The 17,694-nt window shown below is 40.1% G+C and overlaps 1 protein-coding gene across 3 annotated transcripts in view; it reads right to left on the bottom strand.

Moving 5' to 3' along the window:
• Positions 1-3,789: 3,789 nt before the first annotated feature.
• Positions 3,790-17,694, bottom strand: part of LOC149837010 (cyclin-T1-3-like) — a 35,504-nt gene continuing 21,599 nt past the window's right edge. For all 3 annotated transcript variants that reach the window (XM_090005744.1, XM_090005746.1, XM_090005745.1), the window contains exons 6-7: positions 4,358-4,503; positions 3,790-4,226 (exon numbers count right to left, since the gene is read on the bottom strand). In XM_090005744.1, coding sequence (XP_089861870.1) covers positions 4,195-4,226; positions 4,358-4,503 — 178 coding nt within the window. In that variant the 3' untranslated portion in view covers positions 3,790-4,194. The remainder of the gene's footprint in view (positions 4,227-4,357; positions 4,504-17,694) is intronic.

Genomic DNA, 17,694 nt, shown 5'->3' with positions numbered 1-17,694 from the left:
CCATGTGAAATAACCAACTAGGTTATCATATGCAGAGATGACAAGAGAGTTGCGATGAAAGTTGTTCTTTGTATTCTCAACACTGAATATATACATCCGGAAGATTACAAGATAAGCAATACAAAAAAGGAAAAGATACAGTGACCAAATATACAACAACTGAAGAAGATCCATATAAGATATTCCAAGATATTCGGTTGAGGATGATAGAGCCTTCTAGAAATAACCGCTATCCTGAGATCACGGTAGCAATTGTGATCAATAGCGATTTTATGGATGGCGATTTACACTCAGTGTAATCTGAGTGTGATTTACACTGGCGATTTACACTGCCTGGTGGTGAGATGATCATGATTTGTAGACCTTAACGTACGGTTACCAAAATATTTTTGGATTGGATCATGGGTCACAACGGGTTCAAAATTCAAGACAACGACAATGATTCCCAACACTAAGAAAATAGCAATTGCCAAATGCCTGAATACCATATGTAGATCTAGACCACCCATTGTCAAATACCCTTAATATCATGGGTGATCCTCTAATGAAATGGCTTAGGTCGGTAAGCATGCTAACACAGGTGGGTAATTCTAGAAAGTCACGCAGTTAAGTTTGGCCATGAGACTCTTTTTTACTTTTTTCTTTTTGATAGGCAAGCTGGGGTTAGGCAGACTCCCACCACTTTTTTTTTATAGGCCATGAGACTCTTGCTTGACATGGAAAACAAGCTTCTTGTCATCTTGTGTGCAACTTGATAAAGTCCAACAGTGGAAAGCACCATATGTTTCTTTTTTCCTTTACTTTGCTTTTAGTTCATCTTAATGGTCTCCATCCTAGTTTAAAAAATAAGCAAGTGGAGTAATAATAGCAGGGACTTCTAGTATTATAAGTGTTGATCTGAATCCAGCTTGCATTTGATTGTGTTTCCATCCACAGTCTTTCCCGGCTTTCCATGCCTCAACTTGGGGGCCACTGGCATTCTTTCTTTCTTTTTTTTTCTTTTTTGGGACCCTCTCAGATACACACTGCCTTTGATTTTAAGACACCATCTTGATGATGATGTTCCCTCTCCCCCACAAAATCTTAGACCAAGAGAATTGTAAATAGCAGTGGGGCCCACATTTTCTTTGGACAGAGAATCGTGATGGATGAAAACCATTGCTCCTGCTTGGTGCAATAGTCAGTGTTTAGCCTGTCAGACAGGAATGCAAGAACCCCGAGGGCAGATAAAAAAGGGTTTGAGAGTTCCTGCAGTCCATTCCTCCTCAACACTTTGATACAAGAACAATCTGTCACATGGATACGGATGTGGATTCGAGGAAGCGGCCATTTTTTATGAAGTTTTCAATATGACAAGTATAAGAGGGGACACGATATGCGGACCAAAATGGAGTGTCCATGTGACATATAAGAAGAACATTGATCATTTACAGTCATATTGTAAGCGATTGTCAGTTACATTCCATAGCCACCGCACATCTCACTTGCAAACCATGGAATGTGTGACCGTGGAGCCCATGCACATCTGTGTCAAGTGAAACCTGAGGTGGTGATAAAGTATAACCTTATACACAATATGATAGTAGCTGGTGGCTGATCTCCTTGGGTGTGTCTCTTTTAGAACCATCCAATATTGAAGTTAGGACTGACCAAATTACAAGCTAGCTAAAAGAACACAGTCAGCATGCATGCGTGCACCCATGGGGAACGTGATCACATTGCATTTGTGGACACCTGATCACTCTCCATCTGCTGCACACACACGAAGACTGCTGATAGTAGCTGCACCGAAATGGACCTTTACGATGAAGCAAAGTAGGAGTAAATTTGCAACATTCCATGTCCAGACGGAGATGGAAGGTCCATCAATAAGGTGCATTACCACTCAACACTGCTGCATAAACATGACTAATTAACCTGATCACAGCGTCCCATATTTTTGTGAACATGGGAATACTCCATACCCTCATTGAGACTCCCCATCATATTATATGACTTAGATACACTGGTAAACGAGCTACGAGCTGGTTCAAAATTGAAAATAATAGAATTTGAACTCTCAACCTACTGAGCGAAGCTCAAATTGGCTAATTAACAAAACAAATACATTGTTCAAAGTTTGCAAGCAGTAGTTCCCTTGCAAGTGTGAGTATCAACTGCCTCCGCTTTCTCACCCTGGGCTCATCTCTTCATCTAAACCATCTATTCCCCTTCATATGAATTTATCTTCTTCTTTTGAGGATCATGCTGAAGGAACCCTTTTTCTTTACCTCCCGCTAGAGAACTTGAAGAAACAACATAGACCTAGGAGGAAGGAGGCAGAGATGTCAAATTAAAACTCTAAATGATTTCGCAACAATGTGACCATGGGAAGTGTCTGAGTATGACCTGCTCAAGATATATCGTAGTGGCCGTTCGTGTGGAGGTGTGAGATCTAATGTATCTGTTTTCTTATGCAAGGGGTGTTTTATCAACCCCTGTACTCACCATGCCTTTTAGTATCTTATAATTGAACTTTTATTTCTTTCAGAAAAAGAAAAGCAATAGGATTTGAAGTTTAAACTTATTGCTTGCAAGCCAAACAATTCAACCATCTCCACTTATGATATAAACTATTTACGTAAAATAAATTTATTACTAATTAACAAGCCTATACAAGCCAAGCTGCGCCCAAAACCCATTTCTCATGTTCAGCTTGTCAAGCCTATTCCACGAGTTCAAACGAGCTCTTTATGAGTCACCACGAGCAACATGTCTCGTTTCTCAGCTATGCACGTGATCATACTCTTGTGCTGTGGTGGATGGCATCATCATGCTTCTTCAGGGCTAGTAGTGGCCCTTTCACTCTTGAGGCCAGAGTTCACGAAGGCCTAAACAACAGTTTTGATAAATTATGTGTCCGTTTCTTCCATTTACAGAGGTCTCTAGCCTATACTGATTCTGATGCGCAAATGTTTTTACAGCAAGAGATCAAGCCCCTAGATCTTCTCATGCCTGATTAACGGGTGTAACACCCTTACCATTAGGTCGATTGGCCACACTCTTTTCATCATGGCATGAACATCATGCAATCTGAGAACTATTTGTTCTCTCTCTCTCTTGATTTGATGCATGCACTAGCACCAGTGTAATTCAAAACTATGCGAATCTAGCTCAGGTTCAGTCAATGCAGGTAGAACCCCAGTATCATTCTTCCTCTCAGTTCTCCCATGCTCAGTAAGTTACTTCTGGATGTCATTCAAAAATCATCGGCTTCAGATGAACATTCCACCTCTTTCTTGTTTCTGCATTTATCCCAACCAGTAAAAGCTTATGAATAGACTACAAACTACTAGTATAGACTCTGAGTACAAGAGCAAAGCAAAACAAGATTCGATGCAAGCAATGCTAGCACTTTCTCTGTTGGTTTTCATGCAACCAAAGGCACATTAGGAAGGTTGATCGACCCTGATCTGATATGCTCTCTTCATTCCACAATCTTGGAACCTACTTGTAGTAACGTCTTGAAAAAATCAATAGGAATGCATCTAAACAAGTCCGAAGGATATGATTTGAGAACCACGGATTACAGATTCACAAATGTCTAATCTAAATCTCCAAGTTCACGTCAAAATCTATGAAGTTGCACCAAAAAGATGAACCCCAGATACTTGAAAATTGAATATCTTATACAGTGGTTGAATTGCACGAATTTGGCCTCAGATCTGAAATCCGAGGGATCCAAACTTACCCAAGTGATTACATAGTATTTTTTCGACAAGAGATTACAAAGTATTTTTAATAAATGCATTTTGTCTGAACAAGCAGGCAACCAGAGGCCCAAATTTTACCAGCATCATGCATTCCACAATAATAGAGTTGGGACAAGCCACTGATCACATAAGCAACAGCAAACTTTTACATAACACAAATGAAGGATTTACCAACCTGAAAAACGGTCCCTCCAACGCATTTATCTATATAGGGGACCTAGACAAGTAACTGCTCATGATATCATCTCGCCACCTTTTACAGAAACAATTGATATCATACATCATATAGCTAGTTAGCTATTCTCACAGACCGATTGAACTAATAAATCTTGGTCATCTGTTCTCTTTTTCTTGACAGGGAAGCTTCGTCCCCGCATGATTTGAGCCTGAAACCCTTCCGTTATGATAGTACGACTTTACCATCCAGCTATCTCACTGTCTGCTAAAGTAGCTCCATCAACTGCTGAACAACATCTGTATTTTGAAAAAAAAAGAGCATCCATTTAACAGATCAGAAACTTGTAAGCAGAAACTCTACAACAAAGCAGAACAGGATGCCTGAAAAAAAATGCATGAACAGCCATGACAGAATCGGGAGAAAGTACCTTGCAGAATTGATGGTGTGGTCTGAAACTCTTGCCACAAACTTTGATTGGAAAACAGGTCCATATTAAGAATTTTAGAAGCAAGAAACACAGCTCCAGCAGCAATATGATGCGGCTTAAACTGAAGCCATAAGGAACTTCGAAGTCTAACAACATGCAGTTAATACCCGTTAGTTAAAATGAACTGTTTGCACATCATAACAAGCAACAGCATACATGCACACATGCTGAATTACACAGGTAAAAATGGTAAAGCATAAAACAAGCAACAGCATACATGCACTTTTAGCCGTATAACGCTGCAGTGACAAATTTTCTGCTTCCACATGATGCACATCAAAGTCAAAACTAATATCACAAAATCTCAAAACGAAATAGTTTCCTTACCAACTATTTGATGCAGCCATCCAGGTAACACATCGTCGATTGATGCTTCAGAAGAAAAACTGCAAGCCCTACATTGTTGAAGCATGGAGCTCCTTGAATCCTCACATCAAGTTAAGGGCATAATTATGCCCTTGGGGACTTGTAATGGATCCCAGATCCAAACTTCAGAGTGTTTCGGCAAAGGGTACTCGGCAGATGTTTTTTTGGAACATGCATACTTGGCAGATGTTCAGTAAAAATATGACTTTGGGTTTTAGCAAGAGTGCAATATTCACACTTTTGCATGGAAGCTCCATATGAAATATACATAAATATCAATGATATAGAATGCCACAACTAGAAGTCTTGGAAACTTATGGAAAGGATGGTATTGAAGCCGCTCATCGGGTTGCAATGTATGTTATTTACAGGGCAATATTATTCTTTGGAAACTTGGTGCCACAACAAGGAGTCTTGGAAATGTATCTAAAGGAAGGTATTTAAGCCACTTATTAGGCTTCTATGCATGTCATCTGCAGGGCGAATGGGCCACTAGATTGGGGGAATGATTTCAAAATTAAAGTTTTTATGTTAGTCAAAAAATAACAATGCAATCTAAAAACTAATGACATTTAAGAATCCAGAAATCAATTTATTTTCTGCTGAGATCAGTCATCTGATTTTTTATCATGCAAAAAGGCAAGGAATAACTATAACCTCTAGGAGACCAAAAAAGAAGCGAAAAAAATTTAAGAAGAAATATGTTGGCAGAATTTTTCATTATTATTTAGAAATTTGGCATACATTAGCCTTCAAAGGAAAGAGTATAAAGTACCAAAATGAAAACTTTTCTAAAGACATGTAACAGAAACAAAACAATAGTGTCATTTAGAAGAAAGCAATGATATCTTCGGCACAGATCTCAACCATGCTCTATGGAGTTCCCATATTATATGCAATTCCATGCATGCTTGTGTATGTAGGTCCATAAGAGAGAGAGAGAGAGAGAGAGAGAGAGAGAGAGAGAGAGAGAGAGAGAGAGAGAGAGAGAGAGAGAGAGAGAGAGAGAGAGAGTTTTTCTCATTAGGTACATGAAATTTGTGAAACAATAAATTATAAGGACTATATAAAATAATGAAATAAACCAACCTCCCCCCCCCCCACCCAGCCAACAAACCCTCAAAAAAAAGAAAAAAGAAAAAAAAACTTGTTAATATGGTGGAATTCTATGCATGTCCAGTCTCTTCTTTCTGTGTTTGACCAGGCATATGTAGAGTCAATACTATATTGTACAAAGGGGTATTTTTGCCCTTTAACCGTTAGCCTAATATGTGTAATAAATGTGTCGGTCTCTCTCTCTCTCTTTCTCTCTCTCTCTCTCTCCATTCTACATACTTGCAGGAAATACATTCAAGAATATAACGGCTAATGGACCTCTAGACCATATTGACAAATATCTTCAGATTTTATAAAATCTTGGAAAAAGAGCATAATATTTTGTTAAAGTTAAAAATGCCAATAAATTTGTGATACTTTCAAAATATCACATTCTTATAATTTAAATGAACTAATTATACATATACTTTTTACCGGGAAAAATCTTGGAAGAAACCTTTATTTTATTTTTCATGTAATTTTAGTTATATTGTAATTTTTAATTTGTAAAATTTTCAAGATATTTTTCAAAAAAACTTGTGAAAAAAGTATTTTAAACATATTCCAAGAATTTCATGGCAATTAAATTGGCATTTCATTTTTTTTCACTATGCTCTAGACAGGTACATATTTGATACAGTCAATTGTAGGTACAATGTAGTCGGAATCTCACAATGCAAGTTATTTCGACTCAATCTAACCTCATAGACGTGTTCAGCATGGTCGATTTAGTGGGAACCGATGCATGGATCATGTTTTTTCAACAAAAAGAAACAAGTTTTTTGAATCGGAAAAAATCGGTGCATCATTTACAACTGTCAATTTTTGCATTGCCAGAAAAACTTGTACACAGGTCAAATTCCGGCAATTCAAAATCTGGTTCCCACTAAAAACATTGTGTAGATCACATCCATGGGGTTGTTTGGACCCAAAAAAAGAAAAAGAAAGAAAAAATAGATTTTGCTAAGTTGTTTTTACATACAAATGATTACAGCAAACTTTAACCCACTCTAGCTTCAATATACAGGCAAACTAAAACACAAACAAGAGAAAAAAACTATAAATAGAACTACTCTTTCATGAGAGAGAGAGAGAGCTAAATAAAAGCTACAGCGAATCTACAGCATGGTTCTAAATGCACTACCTCAGCAATATAGCAAGAAAACAAGGTATGAAGCATTACAACTTGAATAGAATATCTCATTATCATCAGCTGAATGATTATGTTCACATTATTTAGAGTTAAATATTAAGTAAAGGGCTCAACAAACCTGGAAAAAACAGAAGAGAATCACACAGAACTCTCAATCATCAAAATAACAAATAATAACATTAAAAATATCAAAGACACCCACAAAAGGATGAAATGATGTTAAAATGAAATAACAAGATTTGATTTCTACTTTGGATATCAAAGACAACATTTATTTTATTTAATAAACACCTAGAAGACCTACAGAGAACAGCATATCAACCTGCCATACATAATATCATACAAAAGAATTCTAATGTTGGCAAGCCCCGAAATTAACATAACATGAAAAAATAACACAGCTGCCATTCCAAGTTACTAAAGAAAACCAAATTAACCATGAGATAGCAAATAAATGATTTGGAGTTTGAAAAATATTAACAGAAAGATACATCGCACACAACAGATCAGAGAAACTAAACAGCAATAAAGCAGATCAATAGAAATGCACATGCATGTGCACACATACACAAACACACCACTAAGTATGCTTGCAAGCACACACACTCATGCACATCAATACATGCACGCATGCATACACAAATGTGCACATGCACACACACACATACATACAAAGTTCATCAGACAGGACGATATTCCTTCCAATCCCCTGAGTCTTGCCTTTGTGGATAGACTCAAATTAACCAAGGTTACTTTAAGCCTCTACTAGTAATGTGCATGTATGATGCACATGCGTGTGCACAAGTATACATGATAGAAAACCATTATTTGTCCAACCAAAACATGTAGAAATTTCATATCAATTGATTGGGTTTTACATATCGGATACCTGAACTGATGGAATGACACTGTAGATGCTACAGGATCAACCAAAAGATCCAGTTACTGATTATATGAAACCAGTTATATATTAGAGCTCCACCTCAGCCCCAAACAGGATCAACACATATCGTAGGATCCCAAGTGTATAAATGCAAATGCAAGTTGGACTTGAAATAAATATATAGTCTGCTCTAGTTAGGTTTAGATCAGAATTGAGTAAACCAATACCGATGGATTTGGTTGGGACTCTCTCTCTCTCTCTCTGATAGGTAAACTGGGGAATATCCCTTTGAGCACTGTTCGGTATCACAAAGCAGCAATAGAGTAGCTTGGAATTTGAAATCGCTTCAGTATGAAGCACGGTCGCCAGAGTGATGTGTTTGTTAGGTGTTCAAGGACCCCATTAAGCTAGGAGAAGAACATTTGAACCATACAAACATCTGTTCACTGAGGTGTCATTTATTGTGCTGTCTACTAATGTGCATGTGCACAAATGCACACAAAAACACTTTGAAATATTTAGGTAAGCTCATATTTTAAAACTAAATTTTTTTCTTTTAGGCTTCTTTATAAGTTAGTTACAGCAAATATGACCATAGAATATTTAGAGTTGCCCGTCCATAGGTCAGCCATAACAGTATTTTTATTCACATACATTGAAGATGACAACTAAGAACCAGAAAACCTATGATTCAGTCTTTGAACTTGTTCTTTTAAAAGCATGGACTTAGATACCCACATAAATCAGATTGTGCTGATGTTGAAGAGCACCCTTTATATACAATTGGCTGTATCCATATTTCAATTTCATGCAGGGAACATAACATTCTCGCTGAAAACAATATCAGAATATCCTCTGCCTGTAGTCACTCCACTCTGAATGCCAAAATTTGGATACACATGAACCGACTGGCTCCATCATGGAAGTGGCCATGGAATAGCAAAAACAGAGCAGGAAAAGAACATATTCACTGTGTCCAATTTCCTAGTGTTGGAAAGATATAATCATGCACATGAAGTTCCTCTCCAACAAGCAAGCAAAACTAACAAAACATAGCAATCATGTGAAATTGGTGGAAAGTTGGAATTTGTATGCAGCCGGTGGATTGACATCGTGACTCATCTAAGCCAACCTGGTTGCCTCCTTCCATGTCAACCTGGTTGATTGAACCATTCTGCATATATCTACCTCAATATTTTCTATTTTTAAGATGATAAGATGGAATCTTATTTTCTGTATTTATACATGTACCCATTCTCATATTAATATATAGCTTTTACAATTACTACTGTTTACTATTTTAAATTCACGATACCACTTTGGCACCGAAAATCTTTATTACCTTATTAATATCACATGTCCACAACTAAGTCCTCATAGCATGATAGCTTTTTTATGGTACACATTTTATTTGTTATTAGTTGATGTGATGCTTGATATTCCATACTTTGCATATTTTCATACTTGGATACTATTTACCCACCAAAACGCTAATTGTTACTCAAATGTTGATTTTTCATGTCATAGAGGTCCCCACCATTGACTAGAAATTCTTATTTATGCAATATCTTTTACAGCTCTATATATAAAATAAAATTAAAGAAAACACAACCAAGTTGTTTCACGAGTCATTGGATCTTTAAATTATGGCACATATAGTTAAATTTTACTAATAGAAGCATAAACTGTGCACCAATGTTGGAAAGATAAGATGTAGAATGCTATGGTAATCAGTTCACCTATGCTATGTCACAGGGACTCGCCAAAGACGCCGCTGCACCTGCGTTGACGCGACACGGGTGTGGCAAAATTCACGTTTTGCTGCACCAGGTGTGGTCAATAAACCTTGGGAGCAGTCAACCTGCACCTAGGGTTATCTTTGTCCAAAATAGACTCGATCAACTTTGACCGAGACTATTCTGGTAAAAAAAAAAAAATGTGTGTGTGTGTGTGTGTGGGGGGGGGGGGGGGGGGGTTAGGGCACCACAGACCCCAAATTCTCCTCCCCTCCCCGACTCCTCCTTTTCTTCTCCTTCCCCGACTACTCCCTCATCCTCCTCTTTCAACGGCAACGACGACACCAGAGCTAACAAATACGTCTCTGTCCCTTTGTTCCTCTTCCTCCTCCTCCTCTCTTTCTCCTTCTTCCTTCTCCTCCTACTGTTTTTCTTCTTGTTCCTTCTCCGCCTCCTCTTCTCTTTCTTCTTGTTTCTTCTCCGCCTCTTCCTTTCTTTCTTCTTCTTCATCCTTCTCCGCCTCCTCCTCTCTTTCTTCTTCTTCTTCTTCCTTCTTTCTTTCTTCTTCTTCTTCCTTCTCCTCATCCTCTCTTTTTTCTTCTTCATACTCTTCTCGTTGGTGCGAGGGCCGAACCCAGGCCTGCTGGGGACCGAACCCAGGCTGACTATTAAATTTTTTATATATATAGTAATGCTACAGTGCTCCAGGTGTACCTACTCCCACATACTAGAAATCATGGTTGTAGGTTATATCTTGTCAATTAAACCACATGGATGCACTCAACATGTTTATTTGATAGGAATCATGATTTGGATCATGTTTTTTGGACATAAAAATAGAATTTTTTAGGTGATGAAATTTTGATACATTGTGAGCCATTAATTTTTAAAGGTCTCAAAAAACATACATGTATGATATAATCACATGATCAAAAACTTGTTTTCTAATAAATAATGCTTATAGATCATATCTATAGGGTCTGATCAACAAAAAAAAGTTTAAGAAATTTGACGAAGCCGTATCTATAATAATTAGTGGTTGCTTGGTGCAATCTCTGGTCCGAGAAGTTGATTGGACGAGGCTATAGAAGAGGGGATCTCTTCTATATGGACAATTTAGAGTTATTTAATAAGGTTTTTTGTAAATGTTTTTTAATAGAAGGACATAGAAAATTGGCATAAGAGATTAAGACATCCTATAATGTCAAAATTGTATTTGTTTCTTTTTCTTGAAAATTGTAATGGAAAAGACTTGGCTTGTAAAGATTGTATTCTTGGAAAAATGAAATCTTTACATTTTAAACCTAGTCTTTTTGTCTCTAAAGAACCATTTGAGTTGATACATTCGGATGTATAAGAGTCGGCACCGATTATGTCTAAAGGAAGGGTATCATATTTGTAATGAAATATGCGGAAAAACAAAATAAGAGACTCAAAGGGCTTACAATAACATAAACACAAAGTGCACATGCACAACTCCACCAAGGGACAATACAAGGTGCCAACATAGGCAATACAAACAGCCACTAAGGGCAATAACATGCATTAAGGCACAAAAGCAAAATTAAAAATAAATAACATTTTATTCATAATATACTCATAAAATAAGTTAGAATGATTTAGAAGAGCATTAAAGAACAAAAGGGGGGTTCACCCCTATTTATACACAAGAGGTAGTCTCAAATAGAGTTGTTGGACTATTCCAACAGCTCTATTGACTATTCAACTCTATGTTGCATATTCCAAAAAAAAACCAACAGCTCTATTTGGTCATGGACCAAATAGTCCCTATAAAAACAAAAAAGGACAAAAAAAAAACAAAATACAGTAAAAGTACTAGCGTGTTCCTAATGGACACAACCTAATTACAAGGACTAAAATGACCAAAATACCTCATAATGGGTATTAACCTATTACATCATTATAAATACATATATATATATATACATATATATATATATATAGTTATATACACACATTCAACTTAACAGTTTTCTACTAAATAATGCTTATAGATCATATCTATATCTATAGGGTCTGATCAACAAAAAAAGTTTAAAAAATTCAAAAATCTAAAGCTTCTATTAGGTGGGAGTAGACACACCCCGCACCCAAGTTTTTTTAAAGTGCCGCATCGTCACATCCGCTCCTGCATCTATGTGACAGGTTATGATAATATATTGCAAAGTGACCAAACATGGAGGCCATTAAGGAACACACAAGGTTGGCAAGTTCCAAGCAAGCACTTTTTTCTATACAAACTGGGCTCTGATATTAGACGCCAAGCCTGCCCTACCAAAAAACACAAAAATCTCATTTTACCCCTCAGAATAAGCAAAATAGCCCAGCAATACCATGAAAAGTCATGGCCCTATTAGGGGCTCTTTGGAATTTGGTGTACACAAAGGGGCAGTATTGAAAGGTTCAAATGATGCCTGTTGCATAAGGTCATAATAGAATGATCAACCCCATGGTCAAATGGGCATCATCCACTTGGACCAAGCACTGAAAAAATACCTATCAACCTGCACACACACACACACACACACACACACATATATATATATAGTTGTCAACAATCATGAAGTGAATATGAAACTATAGTGCAAACTCAATAACTGACCAATGAAAGCTTGACAGCATAGTTCAACAGTTTTCGCAAGTCACTAGAAAGCCCGTCTCATCACATACTAGTTGTCCTTCAAAGTGAGGTGTTACAACAAAGGTTCACAAAATTTTGAAGCCACGAGAATTTTGGATATAGTCCTAGATAGGAATATTTGAACATGATCCCTTCATCAGACCAAGAATGTCAAAATGCAGACCCATACTAACGACATAATGTCCAAAAGTAAGATTCTGATACAATGGCAGATTTGGATTTGCTCTACCACCAAACAGACACCAAAATATCATGGAAGGCTTGAGATACCACACTTGATATCCCCTTAAAAAATTGTTCAAGAAGACGCACGTCTGCAAACTGAACATTTGGAGGCAAAAGAAGAGCCACTAATTAATGGATCTTATGCTACTCGTGGATATCCTCCCACAGATTGGTCCATATATCCAGCAGACAAACATCAAAACAATATGTCAATCGGAAGAGATCAAAGTAGGATTCAACGGATGATAGGATAGCTGTTTGATTGCTGTGAAGAGATCAGAAGATTCAGAACAAGCAGTCACTGCACAAATCATTTGGATAAGAAATTCCATGGACCCTAAATCAAAATGAACAAAAAGACGTGGTTTGAGGATATCCATGAATCATTCACGCCACAGGTGTGCATGAAAACAAATGGAATATAAATATAGAAGAGGAATGACAAATAACTAAATTTCATAAAAGCTTTGATGAAGCACCAAGAAAGTGATCCTAATAAGCAAATTGACAGTGCTGATGAAGGATGTATAGCTCAATACAGTGAGGAGTTCAAAGACCCAAGACTCTGACCAAAAGTTTGAACTCATCCTTTTTAGAGGCATTTACCATTAAACCAAGGCCAAGTTGGTTCTATCATATTATCATGGAATCTAGGGGAACAATATTGCAAATCCTTATAGCAAATTATTGTTATCCTCTACTATTAGGGTCCACAACAATTGAAAGTCATGTGTCCTTGATCATGGGTTTAAGAAAACAGTAACCGAAAATAAGGCAAGAATAGAAACATGAAAATCATATATCAGTGATGACATGAACCAGGATTTGACAAAAAAAGGTTCAGATAGGTCATAACAGAGTGCACAGGCCAGATACGAATAGATAGAATTGGCTTGATCTTGATGTAAGCATAATCATTTACCTAGAACTAACAATGATTACTGAATATCAAGAAGGTTTGGAATTCATATCTCAACATGTTTGACCCAATTAAAATTAATAATGAAAAATTACCTGTGTTTTCTTTAACCAAAAATAGACATATTTATAAGCTCTTAAGCATTTCAACATTTTCCTAAAAAATATAACCATTTGATAAAACACAGCATCCAGTGAAAAGTTACTATATTCATGAACAAAAAGTTGAATAGGACACTAAAAGAAGACCTACAAACAATTAAAAAAGTTTTCTACCCATAAGAAACACTTAGAAACTAACATGAAGCTTGTGATGCATGAATACAGCCAGAAACATATTTAAGACCTATCTCACAAAGACATGGAGATTTGTAGACGGCATGAATTCAAGAAAATTTTTAAAGTAGGACAAGAGGACCCATCCATGCACTAGGGTTGCAAATGGTTAGGATTTCAGATCAAAAAATACACTGGGGAATCAATTAGATTCGGATTCAGGACAGCTAAAATTTGCAAAATCACCAACCCATATCCGAACCATTTGCAACCTTACCATGCATGTATGCATTGAGATTAAAACAAGAAAGAAAGAAAAGGAGGGAGGGATATTAAAAAATTCAAGAAAAATAAAGGGTTCTTAAGACGAGAAAAAGAAAGAGAGGTGTAAAAGCTCGATGCTTGCAACACACACACACATGCACACACAAAGATAATTAGTCTAACGTGACCTCTGTCTACTGTAGAACATCTCTCTCTAGACTTCACGTCCTGAGAGGAGACCCTTGCCTTGTTTATATAAGTTTTCAAGAGTTACTGATGCAGGGCAGGATGGACCCAGACCCATACAGCAAATGGAGATTGTCTCGGGTCGGGGACCAGACCCGAGACCCGGATCCAAATGGGGCCTTTAAAAGCCCCTCTAGGGTTGCGTGCAGAGGACAGAGAAAAAAAAAAACAGTTTGCAACAACTTTTCTTCAGCAGTTTTTGATTGCCCTTTTGTTTGATTCCTTTCGTCGTTATTTGCATTCACTTTTCATTTACGCCCTTATTTTGTTTTTCCTGCGATTTCCCTATTTGTTATTGCATTCTCCTGTTCGATTGAGTGGTTAATAAAGATAACACCGTCTGCGTGTATTCCACGGTGACCTTCATTCATCTCCTTCAGACTGTTTCATCTTATTTGTTCAACTGACGTTCATTGAAATAAAGTTCTGCACCGTCTTTTCCGGTGAACATCTTTCTTCTCTCGGCATACTGTACGAGCGTGAGGGTCGTGCCCTCATCTGCCGAGGCCAGTGTGAAAGTCAACCTTGCATCACAGTGGTGACGCCGATCCTGTAGCTGCGTTAACAACCCTCCATTATCGTGAGCATATCACATTCCTCCCTGCATTAAATGGTATCAGAGCACCGGGCATCCTCCGTCGCCGGCAGCATGCCACCAAACGTAAGGAACAATCCGGCGAAGGGAAAGGAGCAGGAGGACACCGGCAGCGACGGTCAAATGTCGCATATGATGGAGATGATGACCCGAATGGAAGAAAATCTGTTGTGTGTCAGCCGAGACGTGGCCAGCATGTCGAAACGACTCAATGGGGTTGAAACTCGGATCGCGGTCATCGAGTCGTGGATGGAGCCCCACACGGCGACCCCACGTCAAAGGGGTTCGGGAGTGGTCGACGAAGTTGTCATCCTCATTGAAGCTGCAGCAGTCGTCCCAGACCAGCAAATCTGTCAGCCTGTCTGTGCCATCACCGCGACCTCGGTACCTCCTCAACACCCTGAACCGGCTGTGGTTCGCACAGTCGATCCACCTCCGATGAATTTGGGCAGCCGACACCCATCTGGCCCAGCGTCGCGGGTTGACCCGGGCCTGCTGGGCCCCAGCGTCACGCTGGGTCCAGTCGCAGACCAGGGTTCGTGGACTCGTGCCACTGGAAACCCGTCGCCAGCCAGACCTGGCTAGTAGGGCCCCAGCGTCACGCTGGGTCCTGCCGACTAGGTGGGCACATGGCCCCGCGTCGAGGGGGCCCCGCCACAGGCCGGGTCAGGATTGCAGGACCCAGCCTTGTCGACTCGACCCGGGAAGGGCCCCCCTTTTCTTCCTGAGTCCGTGCGTGGATTCCCTGTGACAGCACCTCCGCGAGCGGGAGCAGGTGGGTCCCACTACATTGGGCCGAATCCGAGAGGGTCCGGACCTGAGTTCATTTCAGCAGGGCCCAGACCCGGTTCTCGGGAACCATTTTTCGGGTTCCAGGGAATGGGTCCGAGCCCCGAACCCCATCACCCGACTTACCCAGTTAGGTTTGGTTCGCGGGTCGCCCCGAACCAGACTCAACCTGTTAGTTTTGACCCACAAAATGGATCCCGTACCGACCCAAACCCATATCGGACCCAGACCAAGCTCCAGTTTGAATTTGAGTCGGGTCAAAACGAGACCCATAATCAGATAGATCATGGATCGAGTTCAGACCAAGCATTTTATCCCTACAACTCGATCCTCGATCCAACCTATCAAAATCTGGGTCTGCCGAGTAGTTTAGGACTTGACCCAATCCAGATCCAATCGGGCAATTCATCCCAGTACTACACTACCCAAACCTAGTACCCTTACCATGCCCAAGCCTTTAACCCAACCCAGATCCAAAATCACGTACCAAACCCAATCCACTGCCCCTACCCTAATCCAACCCATAACCCAGACCTGTACTATCCAGTTCCTACCTACCTAGAGCCCGAGACCAGGCAGCCCCATCCCCCTTACCTTGGACCTCCTGTCATACCGGTACGACAACGGCAACCACAGATGGCTCCCGCCCACGGGCCAGCCAGACCGAGGCAAATTCAGCAGGGATCGACGCGACCAGAGTGCCGACAACCGGTGGTCGAAATTCGCCAACCCCAGTAGCCAGGCGAACAGGACCACGAAGATGAAGCAGTGTGGGATGATGACACCTTTTGGAACGAGCATTCTGCATGAATGGTGGAGGCCCGACAACAGAGAGCACCAGAGCGCCCCTCCACGTATGGGGGTGAAGTTGGAGTTTCCAGAATTCGCAGGTCGGTTCGATGCGGAGCAGTTCTTCGATTGGTCATATGTCATCTAGTTCTTCTTCGACTACCACGATGTCGCCGAGCACTGTCGTGTCTCCCTAGCCTCTACCCGGTTGAAAGGCCTAGCACAGACATTGTGGGTTGAGCTGCAGAGGTCGAGGGAGCGACAGAGATTAGAGCACGTACAGACTTGGGAAGAAATGCAGAGGTTAATGCAGTCTAAGTTCGTGCCGTCAGATCACGCTGAGAGGGCCTACAAGGAGTACCTGACCCTGCGTCAAGGCACCGATACTGTGGCAGAGTACACCGCTGAGTTTCATTGTCTTTCCCTACGAGTGCAGATCGAGGAGACCGCCCCGCCAGCAGGTCACGAGGTATATTTCTGGTCTCCGTCCTGCTATTTCTGACGACTTCAGTTGTATCACAGTCGAGTCATTAGATCAGGCGAGCAGTTATGCCATAAATGTGGAGGAGAAATTGAAAAGGAGGTAGGAACATAGGACACCCTGTAGTGATCAGTCCAGTCAACCTAAGTCGAGTTTCCCAACCAGGGGAGCGAGCTCCCCTAGGAAAGAAGACTCAAAGTCCACCCCTAGAGTCGACCCTAGCAAACCTGACCAGTCTGGACTCGCGTACCACACCCGATCCAAAGGTAAGATCAGTGAGTCCATCGTTCGTTGTTTTAGGTGTCAAGAGTTAGGTCATATTGCGTCCAAGTGTCCCACCGTGAGTAGGAACACCCATCTGGCAGAGGGAATTGTTGAGTCAGCATCCAATAGTGAGAGCAAGGTTGAGTCGCTTGTTGGGGGAGATGACGAGATGAAAGTCGTAGAGTTTGATGGCAGCATCAAAAATTTGTTAACCATCCATCATGTTTTGACCACATCCTGAGAGTCGGCACCGACAAAATGGTTGCGGAATCATATTTTTAGAACCCGGTGCAACTGTGAGGGGCGCACATGTGATGTTATCATTGATACAGAAGCGTGCGAGAATATGGTGTCCGAGAGTGCCGTATCCACCTTGAACCTAAAAACGGAAAAATTGTCCCAACCTTATAAAATGATGGTTAAAAAAAGAGAACGAGGTACCCATCACCCTGCGTTGTCTAGTTCGGTTTTCCATGGGAGAGCATTACCACGATGAAGTGTGGTGTGATGTGGCCCCTATGAGCGCGTGTCACAT

This window comes from Nuphar pumila, chromosome 5 (genome assembly GCF_984573655.1).
Source record: "Nuphar pumila chromosome 5, dmNupPumi1.hap1.1, whole genome shotgun sequence".
Lineage (NCBI taxonomy): Eukaryota > Viridiplantae > Streptophyta > Magnoliopsida > Nymphaeales > Nymphaeaceae > Nuphar > Nuphar pumila.
Note: the sequence above shows the minus strand (reverse complement) of the source record. Positions and strands in the feature narration are given on the sequence as shown.